Source organism: Boleophthalmus pectinirostris, unplaced genomic scaffold, assembly GCF_026225935.1.
Source record: "Boleophthalmus pectinirostris isolate CB_2022bp ecotype Guang Dong unplaced genomic scaffold, ASM2622593v1 HiC_scaffold_7, whole genome shotgun sequence".
NCBI lineage: Eukaryota > Metazoa > Chordata > Actinopteri > Gobiiformes > Gobiidae > Boleophthalmus > Boleophthalmus pectinirostris.
In genome coordinates, this window is record NW_026571473.1 from 22,264,295 (window position 1) to 22,282,779 (window position 18,485).

At 39.7% G+C, this 18,485-nt stretch overlaps 1 protein-coding gene across 3 annotated transcripts in view; it reads left to right on the forward strand.

Annotated features, from left to right (window-relative positions):
* Positions 1–18,485, forward strand: part of dab1a (DAB adaptor protein 1a) — a 105,845-nt gene that overhangs the window by 75,902 nt on the left and 11,458 nt on the right. For all 3 annotated transcript variants that reach the window (XM_055165355.1, XM_055165356.1, XM_020918760.2), the window contains exons 6-8: positions 4,114–4,233; positions 14,324–14,479; positions 17,713–17,775. In XM_055165355.1, the coding sequence (XP_055021330.1) occupies positions 4,114–4,233; positions 14,324–14,479; positions 17,713–17,775 (339 nt within the window). The remainder of the gene's footprint in view (positions 1–4,113; positions 4,234–14,323; positions 14,480–17,712; positions 17,776–18,485) is intronic.

Genomic DNA, 18,485 nt, shown 5'->3' on the forward strand with positions numbered 1-18,485 from the left:
CTCCAGCTGGCTCACTCTGTAGCTGTATCGATTTCCCATAGTGAGTCGATGAGGGTTTGAGTGTGTGTCACCCGCACTAATGGCATATCCATCCTCCTCGGGCCATGGACCACGGCTCTTTGACTTAGAGCGATACTCACATTAGCTACTGCGCTACATATACAACTCACAAAACGGTTCCTCACCCAACGCTACATCCCCACGTAAGGTGAAGCCGTCATCTGTCAACTAAATCTGCACAGAGAGGCACCATTATTTATCACTTTGTTTGTCTGGGATTTGAGCAAAAATGGTGGAGATTGAGCCTGTTAGCCGTGGGGAAACCATGACGAGCTCCGAGCATTAAGAGGTTATGGCCGAGGCAGCGGCTGTAATTGGAAAATATACCATGTTGAAGTCAATTAACAAAGCACTGTGGTGTGGTTGTCACGAAGAGTGAGACTTTAAGATGTTCTCAGCCAGCCAATTTAGAGCTACATGCACTACTAATTGGTTTCGAGCTGATACCAAGAGTTACAAGTATGTTTTAGAAATTAGTTTCCCCCAGTTGTAGTACATTACGGTTGTTAAGGTACACTTTTTGTTCTTTTATGTCTGTATTTGACCCATCCTTCAGTACCACTGGATCAACCAGGAGTGGTGGAACCTGAAACTAGATGCACAATCAGGATTACCTAGCACCAGGATTAGCCTGGTGCACATGTTTTAAGTATACTTGGTAGGAGCATAGAAGTCTAACTATATAGCAGATTCAAGCACACTTTGTCGTCTTTAACAACTGCATAACAGTGTGGTTGGCGAACCTGCTTCTAATTAAAAATCTGGAAGTCCTTGTCCTTTCTAAGTCTTCTTAAGTCCTCTTTACTCAAGCTTAAATAACTTGAAATAACTCTGCACTTCATTCCCGTGAATTAAATATGTGACTAAACTGACCAGCCTGTTGTTGCCCATGCCCCATAGCTAAAGTAAGAGAGGACCACTCATAACAAGGCAGTGCAATGCCCTTTCTAGTGTTTTGTATACTTTTAAGCAGGTTTCATTATAATTCACCTCTTACCAAAGACGATTAAGCTATCAACTTTGAAAATGCAGTTTTGTGGCAGCCTACATTTTACTTATGCATGAGAAAGTGAATCCATTTAGAAAAATCCTTGTCAGCTGTGTTTTAATTGAAGCTCGGTAAAAATGTTTATGGCTGCTCTTTTTGTTGTAAAACTCTTCTGAACATGTCTTGCTTGTCTCAGCTCTCTGTTCCCTCTTGTCCTCCATTTTGAACCATAGTAGAAAACCACAGTAAAGTGTCTGGAGGTTAGAAGTATACATTTCTGAATGCAACAGTTCCCTAGTGTGATGTAGTGACTGTATACTTCTGTGTTGGCTCTGCGGGGGGCGTGGTTCTCCCCAAGTGTGTCTGTCTGTGGGAATATGCTCCATGAAATCCAGGAACAGTCTAAAATAGCACTGCTTTATGCACGGTAGCTTCTAGTGTGTGAACTCTGCGTGCACTTTGCGTAACTCCAGTCAATAATTGATAAAGTCTCGTGGTGCTTTGTGATGTGGTGTTCATGACAGTTGTTTCAAGTTGTGCATCACTGAACACATTTGTTGTCTGTCATCTCCTGACAAGAAAGGTGCACAGTGCAAGACGAGGCTAGTGTCCTGCAACTCCAAGGAGCACTAGAGTCCACCAAGAATCAAATATATTTTACAGCAATTGGATACAGACTGTGTAAGATGCAAGATAGGGAATGGAATTTTATCTCACAAAAGGCTACACTGGCTACACCGAATAAAATTTACAGTGAAAGATATGTTTTGTGAAAAGAATTGCTTGTTTCTGTCAAGTAACTGAAATTGCCCAATTCAATCTCTGTCTGAACCCTTGGAGTACAGACAAATGGCTGGGTTCTTTGTGAAGCTGAGGCTCTGTAGTTTTGGCCTCTGCTGTCTGATCTACCCTCATTATAAGCGGGAACAAGCTCCACATAGAAGAACATTTGATTTCAATTGCTGTCTAGATTATTTTTGGTAAATGTAAGATGAGGTATAGCTGCTGTCTGCGGGGATGGTGGGGTACACTGAACATTTGTTGAGTCTCACTAAAAATTAAAACTCACTCACTAACTAAAAAGTCCTAAAATTTATCCTGATTCCTCCCAGTATGGTTGATGAAACTAAAACAAATGTAAGTACAACTCCAAATGTATAACACATTACAATGAGGTATAATTTCACTTCGTTTGTTAACAACTTAAATGCAAAAAAGCAGCTTGTTTTCAGACGTTTTAAGGTTAGTGACATGAGCAGCACCTGCTTTTTACTACATGTTGTATTTATATCCAACATTTGGAGCATATTTGTGAAATCTTGTGTTTATCCCCTAAGTGCTCCTTTTCATGCCTGACTCCTGAGCCTCTGCCCTGATGCTGCAGCTCACTCTGTCTTTGACTAATCCTCAGTTTAAAAAAACAGCACTTTAAATCACAAAGGGCTCTTGTGTTTGTGGAAGTTGCCACAGGTGAGAGAGCAGCACATTTCAATAGTTCTAAGTAAAGAGTTAAGAAATATATAGTTGTACAAAAATATTAAATTGACTTTTCTTACTAAAATAAAATATAGAAAAATGTCCTGCTTAGCAACCTTTTTCAAACATTTATTGTTTGTAATAAAATATAAACTTTGAATGGAGATACTGTAATTAGTTAGCTTCTTATTTTCTTTTAATCAGACAATTTATAAGTGAGATGTATTGTATTTGGGATGCTCTGCAAGCAGTGTTCAGAACTGTGACCGGTAGGGATGGTACAAGATTTTGTGCTACAAGATCCTGTGAGAGAAAACTGTCTCGTATCTCGTCTCGTCCCTCATCTCATCTTGTAGAAATGTTGTCCCATTTCTAGTGACCGGTGTTGGTGGTCATGTGACAAGATGAATATTACAAAAATAAAGATGCTGAAAAGCCAGAATACATATGACTTCTGAAGACACAGCAGTTATTCGGTATTTAAAGGGGCACTTATTTGGTGGAGGATCCATTACTTGTTTGTCTCCATGAAGATGCTATACTATCAATGAAAACTAATTTAATATTAGCATGTTAGATGTTCAGTGCCATACCATGGAACTTCACAGGCAAGTCAAGGACATCTCCATGGAGACTTGCTGGTGGTGGACCTTGCATCAGAAAAGTTATATATTGCACCTTTCAATTTTATTTTGATGGTTTTACTAAACATCGTGTGTGAATTATGAAATATGGTTAAAGTTTGTTGTAAATGCAGTACAAGCCAGGAGGCATCTGGAACAGATGCCCAAGCCAATTCAGCTGGCTCCTCTTGACATAGAGGAGCAGTGGCTCTACTCCGAGCTCCTTCCTTGTGACTGGGCTCCTCACCCCATCTCTAAGGGAGCGCCCAGCCACCCTGCGGAGGACACTCATTTCAGCTGCTTGTGTCCTTGTCCTTTCGGTCATTACCCAAAGCTCATGACCATTGGTGAGGGTAGGAACGTAGATTAACCGGTAAAGTCGAGAGCTTTGCCTTTCGGCTCAGCTAACTCTACCCCACAACAGTCCGATACAGCGACCGCATCACTGCAGAAGCTGCACCTATCCGCCTGTCAATCTCACCCTCCATCCTTCCCTCACTCGTGAACAAGACCCCGAGATACTTGAACTCCTTCATTTGAGACAGGAACTCTCCACCCATCCATAGAGGGCAAGCCACCTTTTTTTTGTTCGAGAATCATGGCCTTGGATTTGGAGGAGCTGGTCTTCATCCTAGCCGCTTCACACTCGGTTGGAAACCACTCCAGTGCACATTGCAGGTCCTGGTTTGATGAAGCCATCAGGACAACATAATTTGCAAACAGCAGATGAGATCCTGTGGTCCCCAAACCAAACCCCCTCCGGCACCTGACTACATTTAGAAATTCTGTCCATAAATATAATGAACAGAACCAGTAACAAAGGGCAGCCCTGGTGAAGTCCAACATGCACCGGGAACAGACTTACTGCCGGAAATGTGAACACAGCTGATTTTTAGCAATCAGTTTTTCTTTATTATCTGCTTTGACTAACACTTGACCATTGCCTGTTTTTGTGTGCACGCTTAGGCCGAGCCTGTCATATTGGACCTTCGGGACCTGTTCCAGCTCATCTATGAGATAAAGCAGAGGGAGGAGGTGGAGAAGAAGGCTCAGAAGGACAAGCAGTGTGAGCAGGCCGTCTACCAGGTTTGTCCAACACCTCCATGACACCCCATGACTGATTACACTGTGGCTGCATGGGAAAGAAAATCTAAGTACAAATAGATTTGCAACTTGTGTTAAAAAGTAGGATTCAGTTCAGAGTGCACATTGTAAACCAGGAGCATTAACATTTGGGAAAAGAATGAAATATGAACTAATAAACTAATACAAAAGTCCCATTCACAAGATGTTTGTAGAGGTCTAAACTGCAGGTACTCTCTAAAAAGGTTTTTTGCAGAATGATTCTATTATCTAAATCACTGCAGCCTTTGTAATTGATTACACTGGAATGACACTAGTCTTAAGCGCCTTTAACAGAATGCAGTGGTTCAAATACTGTTGAGTCAAGTACAACTCCAAAACTTATCAAAGACTTTGCACTAGACTTTCAACTTAGATCAGCACAGCCATCTGTCTATTCTGCTTACTTCTTTTGGCTTTTGTTCTGGCAACTACTTTAATGTGTCTTTAAAAACCTCTCTGTCTCTCTCTGATGATTGCCAAATAATTATACAAATTCTGTGAAGCGCCGTAGTCTCACTCTTTCAACTTCGCTGGCTTAACTCTTTTGTCTGTCTTCTTACTTGATCTTTGCACCTTCAGACGATATTGGAGGAGGACTTGGAGGACCCCGTGTACCAGGTAACGATCTCTGTTTCTGATAGCTGCGTGTGCACTGGGGGGAGACAGCAGCCCCTGTTTGGGTGTGACACACAATAGTACATGTGACTATAGGGCTCAGGTGTGGATGCCTTGTCCGTATGCATGCTGGTAACCTGGTAGTGCATGCTTTTCTTTTAACTTCCTCTCTGTGACACTGTAGAAGGTATTCTCCTGCCACTAAAGACGCTAATGTTTGACTAATCACCTCTGCTATTCACGGCTGTTCTCTCAGTCTCTTTGAATTTCTCTCCTCGTTTCCCTCCCTCCGCTGCTACTCTTGTAGTACATTGTCTTTGAGGCGGGACATGAGCCCATCCGTGACCAATCAGAAGAGAGCATTTATCAGGTATTCCCATGCTTATGTTTTCTACTTGTTTTGTTCTTAGCATTTGTTACTACTATAGTTATTTCAGCTTAAATTCACTAAAAGGTCATATAGGTACAATGGGAGGTTTAAGAGAGCATGTAATGTAATATATACCCAGCATAATAAAGTACTATTATAGCTGTAAATTAATAAAACAACATTGTCCCAAATGCCCTTGAAATTTTCATTTTCATACATTATTAAACATGGTGATGATAATATTAGTTATAACAATATGTCCATTTATTCTTCAAATAGCCTCAACTGAGAAAGGGGGTGACACAATATAGTATTAGTATAGTATAGTATTTTCTAGCCCTTTTTACCCTGAGGCGAGCTGACAGAGACATATCAGCAACACCCCACCAATTGCCGACCACCAAACACACTTACACACTAATGCCACAGATATTAATGGTCATTGCTTAAAGATACAATTCAGCCTCTTTCTGCTCACTAGACTAATAGGCATAAAATTAAAATATATGCTACTAAATAATTCATTGTAATCAGTTGTATCTACTTCCTAGATCGAATTTGAAATCAAAGCACGGATTGTAATTTTCCTCTTCACTGAGAGCTGTAATATAAGTTGTACCCACCTCGAGAAGCTGATTTTCCAAATGCTGTTTGTAGCTGTAAATATAATACAGTTTTTTTATATCAGGACCAAGTCTATCAATAATGTATTGCAGTAGGAAACAGCAGAGTATATTCTCACATACTCTCCTCATGATGGTGTGATATCTCAATTTTCTCATAACACACCTAACAATGTGAGACAAACAACCAGCTGTGAGGCTCCAGGGGGCCCTGCTAGCCCGCATGGCTGCCCCAAGAGCCTGTTCTCTGGGTGCACTCCCCACAGAGCAGGGGGTGGTGCGGTGTGCACGAGGTTATTCTTGGCCCATATGGAAGCAGACCCCCGCCTCTTATTCCTGCTCTCCCCTCCTTCTTTTCCCAAGGAGATGAAAGAAAGCCAGGCAAAGAAAGATTAATCACCAGCCTCTCGTTTGATCTTTAAATAAAATGGATTGAAAATAGTGAGGCTCTGGAGTTGTGCACGTGTGTACACAGACTTCACATGCACGCTCGCTCACTCTGAAGAGATAGGCCCAGGGACCGTGAGCCTGAGCCAGCCTCCAGCCACAGAGGAACCAATGTATGAATAAAGATGGCAGCTTCTGGAAATAAACATGTGAAAGAAGTAAACAAGGCCCAAGCAGTTTCCCAGTCTCCTTGTGCTATATGGAATGATGCTATACTTTATTTCAGGCATTGTGTTACAGATGTCAGTGCAATACATCCTTTACAGAAAAATAAGTTTGCCAGTTTAGAAGAAAAAATTGTTACATTCTTAGGTCCTTGGACCTTATAAAACAAATTTTCACATACTGATGTTTTTTAGACTCATATATGTGGGCGCAATTAAACACAATTAAAAGACTATATTAGACTTTATTCTACTGAGATTTCATTGACTTCCATATCATTTGAAATCTAGCATGACTATTAACCAAGAAACCTTGGAGGACTACAATTCGTGCTGTGTTACTTGATTCACAACACCAGTACTGACCAGTTATAAAATACTATAAAAAAGGCTTTGCAATGGCTTCACCAATAGAAAGCCTCACAATACCTTTTATATGAGCTTTCTTCTGAGTGCGCCTGCTGTCAAATCTCTGTATGACATAGAGATATTACATGCCATCATATATGTGACAATCTGAGTTATTACATGTCTGTGCTGAAGATAAGCACGTCGTATCCATTCTTTATTAGGAGAAAGAGAGCAGAGAGGCTGGCTGGAGTCTGATGGAGGTTCTTGATTAGCTGGAGCCTAACGCACTCCAAAGATTTTAATTGTGATTATGACTTTGCCCACACACATACACACACACAGACACACACAGGCACACACAGGCATAGATCCTCACATGAACCACACCCATGTGATTGATGGGCTCATAATTCACAGAGCTTTTGATGTGAGATGGTGGTGGGAGGAGTCAGAGTCTGAACTCATAAATCCATCAGTTAGTCAAAAACACTGAACAATTAGCATTAGGTAGGGTAAAATGTGAGTTGACATCATTTGCAGACTCAGTAATACATATTTGTAACTTCTTTTTATTAAATAAGGTCGTCACTATATAAGAGCATGTTAGTTAAAAGGCTGTAAGAAGTAAATAAAGACTAACATTAAAAAAAAAAAATAGGTCCAAAATAAATAAATAAAATCCATTGAAGTTTTCAGTGTAAAAATATTATAGTATTGGGCATTTGTGTAACGGGGCTGTTGTGGCTGTTCTGTGCCCTCATTGGTGGATGATGTAGGTTCCCACCAGTCAGCAGAAGGAAGGGGTCTATGATGTCCCTAAACGACACCCAGTGAGTGACACCTGTGTATGACACCCATAAGTGTGTGTGTTTGCCTGTCTCATCCTGCCCCCCACTGCCTGCCTCCCCTCTCACCCAAACCTCTCAGGGCAGTCCCACCTGCTGATAAACTGCACTATCTTTGAACTGGTTCCCAGTCAAATCGTGAGAATCTATTTGAGACTATTTGATCTTACCAACTCTTGTGAAAGAAAATTTGCAGTGAATCTCCCTTCTTTTGCATCATTCACACTCATCCCTGAGAGGTTTGGAGAGACCCAGTGCTCTGTGCAGTGTGCTGTGCTACTGTTGAGCTCCTGATGTGAGCTCTGCTGGTTGCTGGTGTCCGTTTTCAGCAGAGGTGGAATTATTTATGACATTTGAACTGTTGCTTGTTAAAAAGATGAATACGCTCATACAAATTAGTATCATTTGCATAAATATAACATGAACTCTGCTCTTTCACATTTTGGCTTTAAATTGTAACTTTTCTGGTGGGGGGTTTGCCACCTGTTTGCCTCCGTGGAGATGCTATTTCTTTGCACAGTATGGCATTAGACTTATATTGCTTACATTTATTCTATGAGAGGTATTATTAAAAATATCTTGAGAAACATGCATTGTTATTGTGTCAGCAGGGTAACATATCCACTGATCTCACTGCTCACTTGTTCTAGTGGCGTCATTTCCTTGTCTCCATGGAAATAAATTTAATCCCGTACTGTGGAACCTTCTAGGTTAAACAATGGGCACAAGCAAGTGGTGGACCCTACTCCAGAAAAGTTACATAGTATAACTATCCATACAAGACTATTATATAAAAACTGCATACATAAGAGCAGTTTCTTACTTCCACCTCTGTTCTTTGTTCAATAATTGTTGCATTGTTTGGACTATTTGCACTTGTGTGGTCACTGTGGCTGTGGTCTTCCTGTTATGTGAAGCCTGCGGCCTGCCTGTGGAGCATGATTTGATTCTGTGTGGGATAAAAGCGATAAGTCGGACCATGTGTGAATCTCCAAATGTCCTTCACCTCCTCATCCATAGCAGCGCGCTGCACATTAATGCTCTATCTCTGCTCTTCTCTGGCGCCTACTGCATTGGTTCTAATGGGGTGACCTTGCCCGCAGTCAGACAGCCCTATAACTCACTACTTCATGTGCCTATAAAGACGTGGGTTGTACAGCAATGAATAGGTGAGACTGCAGTCCTCACTCCCACGCTGCAGGAGGAGCTCATGTACTCTTTATTTACAGAGGGAAGGCAGACAGGCAGGGCTGTGCTACCAGATCTTATTTTAGATCAATGTCTTGTAGGAAATTGGTAAGGAAATAAGGTTTTTACACTTCTAATTTGTTGGCCAGTGAAATGTGATGTGACAGTTTCATTTCAAAGTGTTAAAACATTAATATAAGCATTTCCATTCTGTTTAGATTCAAGTCAAGCCATGTTGTCAGAGGTACTTTTGTTGACTAAAACTTTATGGATGTTGACAAATTCTTTATTGTATATAAAGTATTTGCATAAATTATGACCATCATTTTGAAATCTTACCATGGATCATTGTTTTGTTCATTTTCAGACAGCCAACCATTCACCAGAGCACTTGTGGATAGGCTTTTTTTTTTTTTTTTTTTTTTTGCATAGTAAGTTGTAAAAAAGGTTGAACTGAGAACTTCTATCACTCATTACAGAGACAAACTATGTACTAGTGTTTCATTCTGCTGTTTATTTATTGCAATTCACGTTTTTACATTGTAGATCTAGATTTGTGTCAGTGGAATAAATTTGTTTCAGTATAATTTATCATATATATTTACTTCAGCAATATATCCCACTGGCCTACAAGTGGAGAACCTACAGTGCCACTTGTGGACATGTAGAGATTGTTTTTTATGTTATGTGTTGTTTAAAGACCCAAATAGCAGTTCCTAAAATGGCTGAACTCTGCTATTCTGTTTGGTTAAGTTGCTTTCCTCCATGGCCTACATTCTCTAGCCCCATTTCTCTGCAGTGCGTGTTGAATCTGTAGCCAGCCAGTGGACTCTCACATCGCGGCTGGCTCATACCCCACTGCATTGGGCGCACTGGAAATCAGCCTCACAGTTTCCGAGTGCATTTGATCCCGGGCTTTGGTAAGGAGCTTACAGACACCATAGTATGTGTGTGCTCTGCTCTATCGGCACATGCTGCTATTTGGATTGCCTCCGTGTTGGCAGGTGTCGGCATGTGAACAAATCCAATGTTTCTCTCTTGTTGTGCAACCAATTGGACCGCTCGTCTATTCCGCTTTAACAACAGCAAATTCAAGTCTTTTCTGCCTTTGAGCCAGTCAGGCCCAGTGAATATAGCAGTGCTTTAAGGGAATACACATGGATTAAGCAAATGCATGTTATACAAGAGCTGACTGTACACTTCTGGGGTCTCAATGTTTTCTGTTCAAACATGTGTACATATGATGAGGTTTAGGCTTTGGGACAAAATGAACAGAAATCAAGAAACACAGACATTATATTCCGAAAAATCATGAAACTGGATAAAACATCCCAACACCCAATTATGAATAAAACGATGAGTGTTGTGCAAGTGTTTTATCATTTTAAATTGCAGCTGTTGTTTGAATGGAACTCAGCAGTTCTGCCCCTTTGATGCCTGCTGTGGTTCCAGAAGTACATCTCCCATTCATTTTTTACCATGGATTTTTTCCATTTGAAAATTTCAAATATTAAGAGTTTAAAGGCACAACAAAGATTGACCAGTTATGTGGAAGATTATAGCCAAAGGAACAACAACTTCAAGCCAAATAAGAGTCAAGTTTGTAGAGATGCAAGCTGGCTCAGTGTAAGAACGAATCTTTTTCAGTGCAATAAACACGAACACAATGCAAAAACATGCTTTTATTGCAGTGTATTTTATGGCTACAAAGCTCTATACTGTGACTTTTTCAAGATTCAGAAACCAATTTTAATAAAATTATAGGTTAGCTGCTGGCTTTCAAACTTTTATTTTATTTATTTTATTTTAAGTCTATGGAAAATATGGAATGGAATGAAATAGGACCGAGTGGTGGTCGGTCTCTGTGGAGCTCCATAAACTTGTCGATTGGCTGGGTGGACCCCTGCTGTGTGTCTATACATCTTAATGACATGATGGGTGGCAGATTTGTGACCTCATGTCTCCTGTTGTTTACTGTCAGCGTGTCCGTCAGCTCCACAGGTCAATAAAAGACTCACAGAGGGCCATTTCAATCCTCCGTAAGCCCTTGACCCTGTGAGAAGTGTGAGTGTGTTAAGTCACCAGCGTTGGCCCTGTTCACATGAAGAGGTCAACACATTACCAGTGAGCAGCCAAGCACAGCGCGCCACTCTCCGCACCTCTGCAGCACTGGATTAGCCATGTGTTTTATACGCATGTACACAGAGTAATGGCACTCTGAAATATAGGCTTATGTCTTTCTACAGACCCCGCAATACTCAAATAAAAATTTAAATAGTTCTAGCTACATTTTCAAACATTTTCAATTTTGTTGTTTGCTTGGGGAAAAAATCATAATCATGGTCATTTGTAATTATTTGAAGGAATTACTCTGTTCCACCTTGTGATATCATGAAGCGATGGCTTTCAAGTTAACAGCTACCTTTTAACTTTTATTTAGTAGAGATTGAGAATTCCAGAGCTGAAATTATCAAAATTATTCTAGTGATGGTGTATGGAGTTTAAAGTCATGGAGCACTTCCTGTATTAACAGAATGAAGAGCTCAGCCTAAATATGCAGGGTTTTTGTGTTAAACATGTGTGAATGAAACAAAATACAACTCTGGGTGTGTTTGTGATGAGGAAACAATATAATGTAGATCAGAAAACAGCATAATATAAGCCCTGTAAAAGCCACTGTAGAATGAATAAAATGAATGGCCATGGTTTTTACCTGACATTCAAAACTATTTAAATAACTGTTAATTTTCACCACACATGTTTGTACTAGATTGGAGCTGTAAGAATGATTAGGCTCATGCCATTGCACAGTCCTTTGTTCCAGTTCAAAGTCTGAATAAACTCTATAATTCAATCTAAGAAGCAGAAGATTGGCTTTGGAGATCCCAGAAGAGAAAATTCAAAGATCTTTATAACTCATGCCAGATTGGACAATGCCATACCTTATTGACCATCTTGGCACAAACAGACCCTTCTGTGCCACTTTTCTTGTTGTTTTTGTAGCGTGCCAATGCCATCAATCACACGGCAGGGAGTAGGCAAGGTAGCTTTAATTAAGGGGTCGGCTTTAATTGTATGCAGAACACATGTGCACAGGTAATTACCGTTTCCTTGGAGATGGCTAATAGATAGGTGGCCTCCATATTGATAAAGAAGCGGGCAGGGAGGTGTGAGCCGTAATGGGCACACGAGGATAATTGGCAGGAGAAGAGAGAAGGATGGACATGCTGTGTAGAGTAGGTATCAAGAGACTGTGGTTTAGAAGAAGAAAAATGGTATTGGATTAGGCCCTGCCACATACTTTATATTGTTTACATTTTTACAGCAGTATGTCCCCAACATCTTCTATAGTAAAGGGTTGAATCTAAAGGAAATCCACATAAGACAAATAGGATACACTTGTGGAGCTGATGAATATTGGCCGAGCTGTTATGCTTCTCCAGTAAAACTAATGATGGCCATGCTTCATCGTTTTCGGCCGTTGGAAAGACTGTAGTGCTTTATTGTGTGGAAAGGGCGAGAGAAAGAGTTGGGTGCAGTGTTATAGTAAAGTGTGACGCCTTTTGTCCTTGTATACTGAGCATACAGCCAAAAAGATACTATCACCAGACTATGTAAAGCAGTAAACACATACGTTTTTAACCGGTTGGTTTGTTACTATTAGTCTGATTCATCAGCCGGTTTCACTTCATTCACTCGACAGTAGGTGAGTACTTTTTTTCATTTAACCAATCGCTGCTATTTGGTCGTGATGTATGTATTGCGCCACTAACAGGGCTAACTGGTATATTAAGCTTTTCCCAAATCCCATAGGAAGAAGGGAAATAACATCTTTCCCCTTGATAAAATTCACCAAACATTCTCTTTGCTCCAGCTTTAAAATTCTCAATCTCAGGAATTGTTGCCAACACAGAATATATGGCTCTTCGTGGATTGGCTGGCGCCAAACTCGTACTTCCGGGGTTTTTGCAAACCATCTAGTGTATTCTGATTCCTGACCTAGTTGCTGGAGAGAAATGAAATTCAGTGGAAGCACTAGGTGGTGCCAGCCTGGCTATGTTACTATAGTATATTTTGCCAATTGTATTGATGTAATGCCATAGACTGTATTAATAAGTCACTCACAGGGTTTGGCTCCAGTCAAATGAAGCTCATGAGGCCGGCAGTTATGGGGGTGAATTTGGAGCCTAGTTGCATATTAGGAATAGGAATTTATTTACAGACAAATAGGGAAATAAAAACATCAGGATCACGTACAGGGGTTTAACAGTATAAGAACAAACTGGTGAGCCTGATTGCAGCAGTTACAGAGAGAGGGGTGACCATTTTTCAATGTAAAGTCATGTAGCCATGGATGTAGAGTCGATGGAGCCAGAAGCGCTGCCATGTTCACTTCCTATTTGGAAAGCAGTGGCTAGCGGGTTAGCTATGTCCATTTATATACAGTCTTTGTATATTATAGTAATCACACCCACATGTCCGTTACGAAATTATAGAAAATCAGCAAGGGAACTCCTACAATTCATCCGACATCCCACAATGTGGGATGCTTAGTTATCTTACTACTACTATACTTACTTACTTACTTACTTTACTGCAGTGTTTTCCAACCAGGGAAGCACAAAGTGTGAGAGTGGTATACTCAAAACTAAAAAGATTGGGATTACTGCTCTGTTGGTCCAATACTTTGCGAAATCTTAAAAGTTTATCCAGCTTATCCAAACTCACTTAGTATCTTTTGCTGATGACCCTCTAAACTTTTGCATGTCCGAGAGCAACGCATGGTCAAAATGTAAATGAGCCTTAAATAAGTTCTTGTGATGAAAGCCTGCAGTAACACAAAGCAGATATTCTAATGCCATACCCCTCCATATTGCTCACCGCCAGTGTGCTTCTTAATCCGGCTCTGTGCCCGGTGGTTTCCTCTGCTGTGACACTGGGGAGCAAGCTTTACAAAAATACAAAGGCTTTAAAGCTGTTCTCTGCTCAAGTTTGAGACCAAAGGTAGGGATGAAGCATAACCCTCTTAAAAGCTTCACTCTGACTCCAAATCTGGAAACACGGTTAGCACTCAGTTATGTGTATATAGGCCTACCATGCTTATATAAGGTAGTGGTACTCAAATTGTGCTAGAACAGAAACCAGTGGTGGTGCAAGTCAAGTTTATTCAAGTCAGAATTTAGTTATCTTTGTTGAGCCCTGGTTTTGAACTGCTTATATACTTGGTTTTGTAAATGTTTTCTACAGGTTTAACTAAGGTTTGTTTGGTTGGTTTAGCTGGTATTTACTGTAGATATTGTATACTGTATAGATATTGTATACTCTCAATAGACAATAGTTTATTCAGCATTTTGTCCATTTACAAACAATTCTCTGTTATGGAAAGTTAATGTTTGTCTGTGCACATTTCATCCCATGTAACATCTAACACTGCGGCTGTGTTTGCAGAATGGACATCAAACCACCCCTTATCATCATCATCATCATCATCATCATCATGATCTTCATCAGCCACAACCATCCCATTTCCAGGAGACACCAGCCCCAGAGCCGCAGGCAGCAGCAGACCTCACAGACTTTCTGGGTCTGGACATTGTGACTCAGGTAAGGAGCAAGGCAGTGACAAGAACCATGGTACAATTTGAAACAGTACAGAAGAAAGATCAGATTTTTAGGCAATACCTGTATATTACAAAATACACAACACACACACACTCACATACATACCACCCAATTAAGGCAAGGGATAAGATTGTTTATGCTCTTTCAGTGACTGCGTTGTCTGCACTGAAACTGAGCAAAGGATCATCTTGCTACTGCAGCACAAAGAATAACAATCAATATGGAAGATAATGTGTTCCATCAGATTATGAATTTTAAATACTTTGAATTTTATAACTCTGAAAAAAGAATTGAATTATTTGTATTCTGAATTTTTGTTGCTGATATTTTAAGTATACTTTTTCAATATATTACAAATTCAAAATAAAAAAATATTCACCTTTTAAATATTCAGCACAGATATTTTCAAGCCCTCAAATTCAAAAGTTGAAATTCATAGTGAGCGAAAGATTTCACAACAAAGACCCAAGATGCCATTGCAGAAGCAATCAATCATGTGAGTTAGGAGGACAGAGGCGATTTCCTATTGGCCTTTTTCATCTGTGGGTGGGTTTACATTTAAGAAATCAGAGATGAGGTTTTGATGAGGCTAATTCTGACCAATCAGATCGATTCACTACACCAGTTGGATCATAAGTTAGATCGGATCAATTTGGATCGATTCCTTCTGCCTTGGCATCTTGGATCTTTCCTGCAAATTTTTTTCACTGTGAATTTTACACTCTGAATTTTGACTACTGAATTTGAGGACTTGAAAATATTTGTGCTGAATATTTAAAAGGTGAATTTTTTCATGTTGAATTTTTGAAAATGTACACTTAAAACTTCAGCAACTAAAATTCAGAATAAAAATAATTAATTTGGTTTTTCAGAGTTAAAACATTCAAAGTGAGAAATTCAATGGCAGTGAAACAAATTATCTTCCATAAATAAATTTAAGCAAAGATTTGTGATTCGATATATTATGATGGCCCACAGTATAATTGCGAGATTTTGATGATGCAATATCACCATATTTTGTTTATTGTTACATACTTAATATGTAATAATTGCTAGTCTACAGCCACTCTTGGATCCAAAATCATTTTATATTTATTAAAGCATTTTCACCACAAACACCCATATTTGTACTACATAGACACTGACTAATGCAGTGTGGCCTTATATTTATTGATTTGCCAGTGGTCTTTCAATAATCGTCATACCCCTTGTGAGCGTGTTGCCAGATACTCTTGAGACACCTGCTCTAAGGTTCACAGTTTTCAAACCCCTCGACAGATGCTCAGGTGCGCTCCTGTCTCCCGTCCTGAGCTGTTCCTCTGTTGTTCTGCTTTAGTGGTGGGTCAGCCTGACTCTTGACCCTGTCATTTCATGAATAAAACATGCACACCTTGCTGCTGCCATAGTAACAGAGAGTTCTCCTCTGAAAGGGCACTAGTGCGTTTATACAAGTACATACATACAGCAGCCAAAAGACACAGTTAAGTCATTAAATAAAATATGATAATGGTTTTGTTATTATTAAGTGGATGGAATTGTTTTTATATTTTAAGATACACTAGCAGCTACATGAATGAGCTACTTTAGTTAATACACCAAAAATATATCTTCATTTTGAAACTTTTTTTTTATTATTAACATATTTATTTTTGTTAACATCTTCTATTTATTTTAATGACAATGTAGTTGCTCATTTGGAGGAATTTTGAAAACACTCTAGGACAAAGAATAAATTCCAAGTTTCACTTCTGTTTTTGCTATTGTGCCATACCTTTTATAACTTAAATGTTCCTTGGGCTGGGTTCATGAATAATTTTGACTTTAGCTGTATCAGTGTGAGTCAGGAGGACGGTGAGAGTGCAGTGAACTGTCAGAGAAGTGCTTTTGGGTCATGGGGTCGAGCAGACTCACTGTGGCGGTCACCTCACTCTCTCAGCATTAATAAAGCATTCATAATCAGCTGCATAGCCTGACCTTACCACACAACCAAAGAATAAGAAGTCTCAGTGTGGACAGAAAGTCTATAACTGTACAACTCTGCTCAAGGGTTTGAAGTTAAAGCTGTTAAAATTGATCATGAGATTATAAGAACAGATGGCGCCACAGCCAGTCCATACTAGAGTTACTATGCTTGATAACTGTATGTAGTATGTAAAGTGCTTTACATACATCAACATACAAGAACATTTTCAGTGGATAAATTTACATGCACACTAATAATCCACAAACCATAAACCATTATCTGATTACAGGAGTTATCAGATTATTGAAATGACATATAAACTGTTCTATCTGAGAGTAATCTGATTTCTCTCTTATTATTAATAACTGTGCTGGTTTTGACAAGGAAAATGATGCAAATCTGACAAATACAAAAATGAAAGAGAAATTATTGAAGGAGTTATTTAAAATTCACTGTATTTCGTCTACCAAATCCTCACACACGTCACCAGCTGTTTTTGAGGATCAGATTGTACATTGTATTCATTGTACACTAAAACAATTGTTATAATTATACACAATGTGCAGACGGTGTAAATTTCCTCAAATACTATTTACAATGACCCTGTCTCTGATAGAGGCTCACAAAACCAACTTCTGACCCACAAGACCAAAATATATCCTAAGAACATTCATAATCTGCAGAAGAAATGATCTGCTCCATGATTTATGCAAATCTATGACCACGTATCCAAGGCCTGAGATTCCTTTATCACCTATAAATAGTTCTCTTCGCTCGCTGCTGGCTTAAAGATACTATTAAAGTGCAAAGAGGAGAAGCTCATGGGGAGAATGTGAAAGGAAACCCAACATAACAGATCAAACCAGGCTCCTGCTGGCTTTGATGGCACAGAGAGGGGGCAGTAATGACTTGTCCAGGGCAACACACTGCTACTATAATGATGCCGGGGGTGTGCTAGTGTGTTTTAGCATCAGATGCTAGTTAGGAAAGCACCTTTGTCTGTGGCACATTTCAAAGATGGTGGTAGGTATGTCATCCTAATCAATCATCTCACCTCATTATCTCATCTGTCCCCGTCCCCTTCTCCTCTCTGTGGCTGCTCAGAACTCAGGTAGGTGCCATAATTATAACTTGTGCTGTTTTGCATGCGGTGTGGAAAGCATGGTGCACTGGACTGGAACTAATAAGATTGAACAATACAAAATAATAATAGTCACTTGTTTTTAAAAAAGGGCTTATGTTTGATTTTCAGAACATCAACCAGTTAGAGATTTTTGGAGATATGTCCACGCCTCCTGACATCACCTCTCCATCTGTAAGTAGCTCATTGTTATCAAATTACAGAGTTTCAGGTTCACCGCCTGCTTGTATCCAAGGAGATATTCCAAAATATGGCATTTATCTTGCATTTATCCTACTGTAGTTGTTTTGATTGAAAAAATACCTTTAAAGGTCATCTGACGCATGTCAACACAATTCAAAGGCCACCCATCACGGCTCTTAAAAAGGCTTTAACCCAGTTCTTTATCTGCAGATTACTAACAAAATGAAAGACATAGCACAAGGCTGTGAGGAGAAAAAGGCCAAGGTTTGAAAGGGTTATGGTGTGTTTTGCAAGACAGAAGTTTGCCATACACAGAAAGAAGCAACAGTGGTTTTATTGCTGCCCATCAAAGCGTCTTGTGCGCATTGGCCTTTACTGTGGGTGGTTTCGCCTCTCCATGGATCTGACCTGATGCCTCTATTGCTTGCCTCTGTTGAAATGATATTACTTTGCCATCCCATACTGTGGAACTTTCCATGAAAACCAATGAGACATGCAGAACCACCAGAAAAGTTACATAGTGAACCTTTAATAACAACACTGTCAAGAAGTAATGTGACTTTGTTAAACAGATTTTGAAGGCTGATCGCTCTGACTGTTTTATTTCATGTTTATGGTTCCACTAATTATAGAGATTTTCACATCTGTATTTAAAATTTTTAACATGCTGCCATTCACCACAATTACACACCTTTTAGAAT